Here is an 11,994-nt window from a genome sequence, read left to right as displayed (position 1 = left end):
AAGCAACTATTATAAGGCTTAAAAAACAGACAATACATGAAAATTATGATCAACTTAACCAGGAAATTAAAGTAAAGTAGACACGATCAGCAGAAGCAAGTATTATAAGGCTTAAAAAACAGACAATACATGAAAATTATGATCAACTTAACCAGGAAATTAAAGTAAAGTAGACACGATCAGCATAGCAAGTATTATAAGGCTTAAAAAACAGACAATACATAAAAATTATGATCACCTTAACCAGGAAATTAAAGAAGTAGAGTAGACATGATCAGCATAGCAAGTATTATAAGGCTTCAAAAACAGACAATACATAAAAATTATGATCACCTTAACCAGGAAATTAAAGAAGTAGAGTAGACATGATCAGCAGAAGCAACAATTATATGGCTTGACAATACATCAAAAATAAGTCTCGACTTTCCCAAGTGAGAAACAAATCTTCTCTCAAGAATCAAAAGTAGTTTTACATGAAAGCACAAAAACTGCAACCAAAAAGCATTTTCTCTATGTAGCTGACCAATCAGAAAAATCTTATGTTGACAATTGTGAAGTTTTCCTCCAAGTGCAAGGGAAAATGTGTAACAATGCAACTATCCCAATGAAACAGCATATAATTTCCTTAATTGGAAAGTCTATAAAAAAGTGACAAATCAAACAGAATTTTACACATCCTTCAACCACATTCAGTATGTTCCAGATTAGGACAAAAGATAATTCAAAAATTTCATAGACAGAAGTATAAACTATGGGAGGGTGAACATTTACATAATATAAAACAAAAGGACTAGAGGCAGAGTGATCAATTGGGGAAAGAAATGAAATAAAATAAGAAAGAGGAAGAGAAGACAATATGAACAGTTGGGAATAGAACAGGCATAGAACAAAAAGGTAGATTGAGCAAATGGAGAAAGAACAGGAAAAGAAAAAAGAAAAGATCATATGAATAGTTGGGGAAAGAAAAAATATTGAAAAAATGAGAGAGAGTGTGAAAAGTTAAGGAAAGAGTAGCAGTGAAAGATAGTTTGAACAGCTAGGAAAAAAAAGGAATGGATAGAAGAAGTAGGAATTAATAAAGGAAAGTCCACTTTAGGAAAGCACTCTTCTTGAATTTTCTGACAATGTAAAAAAAAAAAGAATAGGAATGGAAGAAGGCAGTATGAACTTTTATGAAGAAAGGGTGAAAGTCAGTTTGAAGAGTCGAGGAAAGAAATTAGAGTAGAAGAAGAAACCAGTAAGAATAGGTGGGAGAAAAGGCATGAAAGAAAGTGAAAACACAGTATAAGATTGGATTGGAAAGAAAAGAAGCAATGGAAGAAATATAGTCTTCTCTCAGACATTTTTCTGCAAAGAAATTTCACTTTCTATTTTCTACATATGATAATGCAGAAATTAACAATAGTTGTACCCATAAAAGAACATAAAACAGTCTACACAATAAAACCTGAATTACTGATTGATCCAAGATTAATAAACAAAACATGAACTTATCAAAAGAAGTCTACTGAAAGTGTGAAGTCAACAAAACAAAGTAAATACACCAAACTGGTTGCTAACTTTCAAATTTGAGTAGCCAAGATACAAAGGGAAAGCCAATATGAATGAACTTCATATTCATTTTTTATGGTGACAATATTCAAATTTTTGATTGGTAGCAATACTAAACTTTTTGATAGGAAACAACTTTTCAATTTTTGATTGATAACAATATTCAAATATTTAGCTTTCATGCAAGCTTTGTATAAAAATCTTTGATAGTAGTGGTGGTTGTATAATGCACACAATGGGCCACATCAAAATTTCTTTCAATATTATAACAACAGCCATCTAGGGGGTCATGAAAGACCTGCTACATAGGGTAAACTTAAAAAATAACTCAGATAAAAATCTAGCTAAATAATACACGTTTAGCCTGATTTAATCAGTCCATGTTAATCTCTCCAACACTAACTACTCAGATAGTGTGTGTCAGTTATGCCTCTCTTACTGGACCAATGACTGTTCTAACTGGTGAAAGCTCTGAATGTAAGGGTGCCTTTCACAGTCTTTGTCACATGCTCCAATCTTCAGTCTTGTCCTCACTTCAGTCATGATTTCCTCCTCTCTGCAGTAAGTTCTATGTGCTCTTAAAATCATTACAGTACCAGACAATCAAACAGAAAAAGGATCATATTCAAAATAAACTTTGCAATAGCATGTCCTAGTTCATGACATCAAAATGTTTCTTTTTAACTAGTCTGTGGTATTCAGGTTCACTGATGTACAGCAGAAAAGTTTCAAAGTATCTCTGAAATGCAAAATCACGAAAGTCAAGGAGATAATGTATCAAACTCAGGCAGTAATGGAAAGAAATACACAAATAAACAAAATCTTTATTCACAGTGAATAATGTGTCAACATATATATTATACTGACTGGTCGGTCTGTTGTCCTTTAATTGGTTGTTAGAGTTAAAACAGCAGTCTTTCTTTAAAAGAGTGAAATATAAACCAAAAGTTAAGTATGCTATATCAGAATCCAATGCTGCACATTTCAAACAACATTTATATGGACAAAAAGCCCTTAATTCATATCAATTTGTGTAAGTATCTGGAACATCCTTTGAAATGGGATAACTACACCTCAGGGGTCTCACACACAGGGTCATAGTGATAGTAACTTCTAGCCATTGGTGTATGCAACTTTACCTAAGCAAAAGAAGATTAGTACATGTGTATGGCCTTTCAAGATACACCTAACACTCTCACTACAGGCTTAGTCAATTCGGCTGAGTTCGTGACCCCAAATTGACCTTTATAGTTTCCATACAATAACTTCTAACATGTTTTGCTTATCCTCATTAAATTTTGCAAACTTTCAATAAGCATTAGGAATCTTTAGTAGACAAAAAATCATGTTTTAATGAAGTATTCTCACTAAAAATTTCTCCATGAATATATATATATATATATATAATCAGAGTGTTGACTGCTCAGAGTGCAGTGATTTTCATGTTAAGATTAGAAATACTTTTCCTCATCTGAAAATTGTCAGATTTTATTTGCATAACCTCTAAAACTTCCTAATTCAATTTCAAACTATTTTTCTTTCAATAAAACTTCATATTCTGTTATTTTCCCTACCCTACATGAGGTTGGTCAGTTTGACTGACCTTGTAACCACCATAAATAAATCTAAGTTACCTTTTGTAGAATTACTTCAATTGTAACATAGTTTTAAACATATAACATTTGTTTATACTTTGAACCATATATATCTGCACCATATAAGTTGTAAATCACTGGTAAACGTGTAGCTCACATTACCCTAGCGAATCATGTAACACATTGGCTACTCATGAGCATACCTCATGAAAAGTTTTTTTTCTTTCCTTTACCTAATCTAAGCTTATTTAACCTAAAAACTTCCAATTTTTAGATTTTAGTTACTTTTATAATAATAAATAAAGAACAAACATGAAAAACAAAAAAGATAGTACTTACCTGTTTTTTTTTTGCTGTCGATGACACTTAACCCAGCTTTTTTATATTAATGGTACTATTGCCCTAAATATTTTTTTATTTAATTAAACAATGCACCAAGAACACAGATAATAACACACAAAAAGCAGACAATATCCTATAACTAGCACAATTTTTCTGGTTTTCAAACTATATGTCACTGAAAATTTAGCTAAGCTCATAGATGTGTTTTTCATAGGGATAAAGTTTGAACTGGAAGTGTATTGACATTTCTCTCTACAGAAAACAATGGAATATAATACACCATTTGATAAATTAATATTTAGGCTTTCTATTGGTTATAAATAATATAGTATTAAACATCAGAGAAAACTATTGGCAATTTGTAAAACATAGGATGTGACAGGTGAGCATGGCAAAAAGGGTCTGATTTTCCCCCATATGGCTTTGTAACCAAATAAAATTGAAAGTTGTAAAAATTATGTTTTGCCTGAGTAATAACAATATCATAATGAATAATTTAAGTCAAATTTCATACTTCTCAGAGGGTAATAAATAAATTAAGAGATGAGTGGATGCCTAAAGAGCAAATGTCACAATTCTCATACTATAGATTAAAACTTCTATAGCATTAGAATTTGAATTATTAGCTATGTTTTGATATTAAGTTCATTCAACTACCATGATAGAAAAGTAGTTTAACTGAATTTTGATGTAACTCACTAAAACCTTGTGACAAGAGCAGAAAAGGATGCATGTAAGGAGAGTTAATAAGAATGCGATTAACTACATGCAGAAAGTGCATAAAAATTTTTGAAAGATACATTCTAAACTAGTTATGAAAGAGTGGAATTCATAATTGTTTCATATATCTCATTTGTAGCAAAACCTATGTAATACTTCAGTGCATGAAATGCTTTTTCTTTTTTTACTCTGTTTCTTTCAGAAAAAGTATGATATTTTGAAATGCACAATCCTTGCTGTGTTAATCTTCTAGAAATTAAAAAAAATGCTGTCTAGAGATAGGTGACTTTTGATGTGGGGAGGAGGAGTTGTATAAATAGCAATATACAATAATATTTAAGTCAATAAGGAAAAACACAATTACGACAGTAAAATAACATTATATAGCTGTAAATGCAAGTTGATAAAACAGCTAACAATCAACATCTTCCATTTTTGTCCTCATGTTTGCTTTGACTATGTATAGCTGTTATCATTTGGTCAGAGAATACATAGACTTAGTGAAAACAAAACCATTTTCCACTAGTTTCTTAATGTAATTCATATCATCATTCTCAGTTAGAATACTTGTCATCCCTTAGAGACACCCATAGGTTATTATGAGCCATTTTTGATTTAGACAACTAAATATACTGCCTTCATTTGGGAAATGACAAATATGCTTTTTTAACTAGCTAAATGTATCCTAGGTGGTTAAAAACAATCCAAATGTGGGTTAACAATGTGTACAGATAATGCAAATCATTGAACATTGCAAGAATGAAAAACAACATTCTGGGCTGCAAATACAACTTTTAATTGTTTGGGGAATTATCCAGTAAAAATCCATGATAGGGAAAACAAATGAAGTATTGTGTATGAAATTCAGCTACATTTAGATTATGTAACAATGACATTATATGGAATTAGTTTGTATTACACTGTATTATTTGTAGATCAATTTGTGTATACATTACAGTGTAGTAGCTACATGTAGTACCATCATTACTCACCTTTTCAGTGTAACTTTTAGACTTCTCAGTTGGGTTTTCTGTTTCTTCAAAACCACCTATATTTGATAAAGAATGAATTTTGTATGTTCGTAATATTTTGTGATAGCGATTTTATTTCACTGTGGTACATAAAACAGTTTACATTTGCAAAGATCATACACAAAACATCTTGGTGACCAATAAGACAAGGAAAGAAATAAACAAAATAGTAACCGTAAATAACTAAAATTTTTTACAGTTCGAGATGTATATAAAGTCAAATCTTGTTATCTGTAACTTTCAACACTTCAGAATATTAAATAAAAACATTTAATAATAATAAATGCATGTTGGTGTACTTTGGTGACAGATTTTCTTGTAAGCAGATTTTGTTGAATAAAGACCGATGTCTGTAGGTTTACTTTTTCTTGGAAATCTTCTCAAGAAGTCGATAAGCCGTTTTAACGTTGTTAGAACAACAGGCAAAAGTTGTAGATAGTGGTGAATTGGCCGACGTGTTTCGAATGCACTCTGCATCCATTATCAAGGCTGAATGTTGTGTGAATTGCGATTACTGTTAGTGGATATTTATAGTATATTATAATAAATGCATATACATGAGGTAGAACTTTATAACCTAGCTATTAATTTTTCAAGAACTTAACTCATTGATTTTAAGAATGAGAACCCTTCCAAAATTTTATCATATTTTATAAAAAATGCTTTGTTTGAAACTAGGCACAAAGCTACATAATGGGATGTCCGTGCTGTGCCACAATGAGTATTGAAACCTGGATTTTAGCATTGTAATTCTGCAGATATACTGCTGAGCCACTGGGTGGATTATAAAGATTCAATTAAATTCATAGAAAACATTCAGATGCAGAGAAGTAAGCAGAAAAAGAAGAAAAAAATTAACATCCCTTCCTTTTTTCCAGTGCACACTATGCATTGCTCAAGGTAAATATTCTGCATAATTGTTGTTGTGACTAAATTTGTATTACTGGCATACTTTGACTGACACTTTCCTTGGTACTATGATAATAAAAGCTGGCTGAACAATAGTTGCAAGAATACAGAAACTAAAAAACACCTATCAGTATTTAAAGTTTGATTTTAGTCATCATACACAGGTTAAAAAGAGTTATCACATCTATTTTCTTATGAATCCTCTGTCTTTGTAATCCTTAATTCTTAGAATCACTTCATTAAGTACCACTAAAGAACATCAACAAAGTGAAAACAAGAAAGAAAAATGAGACATCTATACTGTATTACCCATTCTTCCAGAACTTAGACCAAAATTTCACCATACTTGTAGAAAATATAGTATTTATGTCATCTTCAAAAACAATTTAAAAGACCAAGGTCAAAGAATTGCTACATAAAACTTAAACAATAAAATGTTATTTATGGCATAAAATGCAATTATGGGAATAAGTACACTGGGGAAACCAGAAGATACCTTCAGATTTGTTTAATTCGGTAAATTGTGGAAATTCTGGTACAAGGATGGCTTGAATCATGACTATAATAGAATACACATCAGCAAACTGTGGAAATTCTAGACCAAGAATGGCTTGAATCATTACTATAATAGAATACACATTAGCAAACTGTGAAAATTCTGGACTACAGATAGCTTGAATATTGACTATAGTAGAATACACATCAGCAAACTGTGGAAATTCTAGACCAAGAATGGCTTGAATCATTACTATAATAGAATACACAGTAGCAAACTGTTGAAATTCTGGACTACAGATAGCTTGAATCATGACTATAATAGAATACACATTAGCAAACTGTGGAAATTCTGAACTACAGATAGCTTGAATCTTGACTATAGTAGAATACACATCAGCAAACTGTGGAAATTCTAGACCAAGAATGGCTTGAATAATTACTATAATAGAATACACATTAGCAAACTGTGGAAATTCTGGACTACAGATAGCTTGACTCGTGACTATAGTAGAATACAAAATCAACAAACTGTGGAAATTCTAGACCAAGAATGGCTTGAATCATTACTATAATAGAATACACATTATCAAACTGTGGAAATTCTGGACTACAGATAGCTTGACTCGTGACTATAATAGAATACACATTAGCAAACTGTGGAAATTCTGGACTACAGATAGCTTGACTCGTGACTATAGTAGAATACAAAATCAACAAACTGTGGAAATTCTAGACCAAGAATGGCTTGAATCATTACTTTAATAGAATACACATCAGCAACTGTGGAAATTCTGCACTACAGATAGCTTGACTCGTGACTATAGTAGAATACACATCAGCAAACTGTGGAAATTCTGGACTACAGACAGCTTGACTCATGACTATAGTAGAATACACATCAGCAAACTGTGGAAATTCTAGACCAAGAATGGTTTGAATCATTACTTTAATAGAATACACATCAGCAACTGTGGAAATTCTGGACCAAAGATAACTTGAATTGTGACTATAGTAGAATACACATCAACAAATTGGAAATTCTAGACCAAGAATGGTTTGAATCATTACTTTAATAGAATACACATCAGCAACTGTGGAAATTCTGGACCAAAAATAGCTTGAATCGTGACAATAGTAGAATACACATAAGCAAATTGTGAAATAAAATAATATTGTCTTGTTATGGTGTCTCATGAATTGATTATATTTCTTTGTGTGAATTTTTTTTTATATCTTGTTAGAAATACATTTATATTCCCCTTTTTTAATGTCTGGTATGTGCAAATAATTTATGATTTTATAAGTAGTTTTCACTACAGTTACATATTTAAATTCAAGTATTTAATTCATATAACAAACTACCTATTGTACATTTTTCTGTTTATAACATGGTAAATTGTAGAACTTTATGTAATGTTTTACACTGCTGTGTTTAAAGTAATATTGTTTTTCAAATTGTCTTTCACCTGATGAAGAGCTCACAAAAGAGCCTGAAAATGTTCAATATATACACCAAAGAGTTAGCCCCAAAGTATATTTTAAGTTTTCCCTAGAATTAAAAAATGACTTAAAATAACCACACACGAACACTTAAAATGATCAAACCTGAACAGAAATTTTCCAAACACAGACAAGTATACATTTTATTAAATCCCAAGGAGCTTAAAATTAGTATTTTAGATTACCTTTTCTTTCAATTCTACTTGCAAAAGATAAAAATTTTCAATAATACTAGCTTAAAGCAAAATAAAGTGTTTTATATAATAGACTAGGTATCTACTGGAATAACTTTCTCTAAATACTATACAGTGTATTGCACATCATATTTACCAGCATCTTCTAAACTCGGACGCATGTGAAACATCTGGGTGCTATAGACCTTCATTGTTCCATTATTCTTGTCTAACAGTCCAATGCAGTACCTGGTTTAAATGTTTTTAAAAATCAACTGTAACTATTGTTATTCAATGATGAGTATAATTTACTATAATCATAACACAGGCCTGCGATAATTTTATGTCTTAATATTTTTACATGTTCTACAGTAATTCCTGTACACTGAATCTGAAAATGATATCCACTTTTCTCCATCACATACATATTTTTCACAAAACATCACATATACTTTTACCTCAATGAATCATTTTCAATAAAATTGGGTCACATTTTGTTATGCTTAAAATCTTGACAACCATTGGCTATAGATTTCTCTAGACCATGGGTGGGCAACCAAATATTTTTTCTGGCCATAAATGTGGCCAGTCGATCACAGAAATGGCCATACTATTAATAAAACAGAAAAGTTTCACTAAATAAATTTATTTCAGGATTCTAATGAAAGTCATAGTCAATTATAAAAACAATGCAAAAATACAAAAAAATATTTTTCAAAATTACAAAAGCATGAAATTTCAATGAGAGATTTGGCATTCTTTTTTTCTGACCAGCTAAAAAACACACTATCGATGATTCTACAAGTTGGCCACACATTTTTGTGAAATGGCCATTAGCCAATGGGCTGCCCACACAGGCTCTTGACCAATCATGACATGAGAGCATATTATGCATATTTTGGAATAAAACTTGGGGATAAATGTAATATTTAAAGATAAATCATGGGCTCCACACAAAGTTTGCACCATTTGTGTCGAAGAGTTGAAACAATGGGCTAAAGAAAAAGCCTTTACCTTTTGGAATTCCAATGGTCTGGCATGAGCCTATAAACCAGGGAGATGACTGCTATTTTTGCTCATGTAACATACAAGACTATAACACCCAAAATAAAAAGGAAATTTCTTATCTGAACTTCAATCTACTTTATATAAGACCCTTGCTCATGGACCTGAAGTACCTGTACCTACTCCACCAGAAACTTTTGATACAGTTTCATCTGATTCTGAATCTGATGTCAATAAAAATGATGATATGGATTGTTTTCAACCTCAACCATCTGGTGAACCACAACTTTTCACACAAGGTGAACTTAATGATTTGGTGAGAAATTTGGGCCTTCCAAAGGATTATTCAGAGATTTTGGGGTCCAGACTTTTGGCTAAAAACTTACTTTCTCCAGGGATATCATTTTAGTAGTACTGAAATAATGCGAAAGAGTTTATACCTTACTTTTTGTCTGGTCTCTCTGTAGTTCCCAAGGTCATATCTCCACCACTTTGTGGTCGATTCCACAATTCCAGGTGGAAAATTTTTACACACTCCAGTGGTTCTTTTCACCTGGGCAGTGGAGGACCAAAGTCAACGTGTTGAATGCCTTCCTCTACATCCCAACTGTCCCATCTTCCAAACAATTTAAATTTTTATCCATCAAGATTGCAATCACCCATTATGTATTCAATTTCACTTTCACGGCATGGGACTGAGAGTCCACTTCTAAATGGATGATTGGCTCCTATTGGCCCATACATGGGAGGACTCCTTTTCCCCATACATCTCCTCTTCTGCAAGAGGCTGCTTGGTTTGGATAGGTTGTGACAATATCCAAGTCCTTTCTCACACCTACTTGCTAGTTGGTACATCTGGTCATTTTCTTCAACTCTTCTCTTAGCTGAGAAAAAAGGTGGAGTGAGGAAAGGTAGTATATAGGTGTTCTGAGAAAAAGATGAATACCCAAAAATGGAGAACGAAAGAGCAAAACAGAAGGTAAGGGGTCTACTCCCTAACCAGGTAAAAAAAAAAAAATAATTCAAAGACAGAGATTCTAGAAAAGGAAGAATAATTGCATGTCAGGACAAAAAGAGTCACAAAAGAAGGACAATTAGACATATGTGAGAGTGTAGACTTGTTCAAGAATGTCAACAACATCCTGAGAATTGAGTTCACGGAGTAAATAATGGGAAATAGTAAAAGACATGGGTAAAAGAATAAGAAAAGGAATATACCTGAGAACTCATATCCAGAAACAGATTGGAAGGTTGAGGATATTCCTTGAACAGTAAGGCATTACCCAAAGCAATACAGGTTAAATGCAACTTCCAGAATTCTCGGAGCTGAGCTTCCACGGACCATGAAGGCATACAATAATCATTGATGCCACTGGTGGCAATCCAACAGTACAGCAGAATCCTTGGATATAGACAGATTATATTCTGGGTACCAATGTACCGAGGGGCTGATGTCAGGGGTCGGGACCCTCGAATAAGCATGGAACTATGACCCCCTATAGAAGCCAATGAATTTCAAGAGGCCAACAACAACAGAGATGAATGTGGAAGCTGACAATTGAACCAATGTGCATGGTTCCAGCTCATCATCAATGAAGTTAGTGATCCTGAGTCTTCTCACAAAGTCCAGTGTAAGAAAAACAAAACATAGACTGGCCCTGTCCCACCAGGGGACATTGATCTATTCAGGTTAACTACAAATTCCACATTAGAGCCCCTAAATTTGAGGAGGAGATGTATTATTTGAGAATTGGAATATGCTTCCACCTAGCGTTGGTAAGCTAAATCATAAAGTTCCAACAACCTTATCAGATAAGGCATAACTGTCCCTTCATGTAAGAAGTAAACCTCTCTGCATGAACCACAATGTCTGTGAATGGAAAGAAAACTAAATATTAGCTCCCAGACCCAAAACATCACACTCTCAATGAACCAACTGAAGAAAACAAATCAAAGGCAGCTTATCTCAAAATGGCCTCCTTTTTGTTTTGTTATTTCCTTTAAAACTGTGTTGATTACCATTAATTGGAACAACATTTAATCAGGTAAGTTTGTTCTGTTAGAGGAAAGCAGCATTAGGCTATCTGCTGTGTCCACCATAGGAATCAAACCCTGGATTTCAGCATTGTAAGTCTGTAAACTCACCACTGTCCCACGGGGAGAATGAAATGCCAACAGACTAAAACAAGACGCAGGAAAAAGTGAATCTAAATTCTCTCCAGAATGTCAAGGAATGCCCTCAATTGCAGCCTCAGAGCCCCCTGGAGGAACACCATGAAACAGAATATATATGTCTCCATCTCACTACGAATAAGATCACTGACAGTCTCAACTGAGAGTGGCTCCCCTTGATTGTTGTGCGTGCTAGATATCACAGGTGGGATAGGAGACCTAATTTGCCTCCATTCTAGAAATAATAATGTGGGAATTCATACTGTAAAGTGGCTTGTTAATCAGTAGTTGTTGTTGTTGGTTTTATATATATATATATAGAAAGAGTGATACCATTATCTGAATGAGATGCTTATATACAGCACCAGGATATAGGGTGCATTGATGTAGGTGGAGAGTGTCAGGAGACAAATATCGCCAAGGGAAATTGAGTGGGATATAAAAGACTGGAGCAAGCAAAAAAAAAATCAGTCGAGTAATAGTGTGTAAGAGAGATAA

At 33.0% G+C, this 11,994-nt stretch overlaps 1 protein-coding gene across 2 annotated transcripts in view; it reads right to left on the bottom strand.

Annotated features, from left to right (window-relative positions):
• Window positions 1–11,994, bottom strand: part of LOC106467427 (DNA-directed RNA polymerase I subunit RPA49-like) — a 33,434-nt gene that overhangs the window by 14,541 nt on the left and 6,899 nt on the right. For both annotated transcript variants that reach the window (XM_022395607.1, XM_013927777.1), the window contains exons 4-5: window positions 8,477–8,568; window positions 5,201–5,256 (exon numbers count right to left, since the gene is read on the bottom strand). In XM_022395607.1, the coding sequence (XP_022251315.1) occupies window positions 5,201–5,256; window positions 8,477–8,568 (148 nt within the window). The remainder of the gene's footprint in view (window positions 1–5,200; window positions 5,257–8,476; window positions 8,569–11,994) is intronic.

Source organism: Limulus polyphemus, unplaced genomic scaffold, assembly GCF_000517525.1.
Source record: "Limulus polyphemus unplaced genomic scaffold, Limulus_polyphemus-2.1.2 Scaffold2611, whole genome shotgun sequence".
Classification (NCBI taxonomy): Eukaryota; Metazoa; Arthropoda; class Merostomata; order Xiphosura; family Limulidae; genus Limulus; species Limulus polyphemus.
This window is presented reverse-complemented; position numbering and strand designations above follow the sequence as displayed.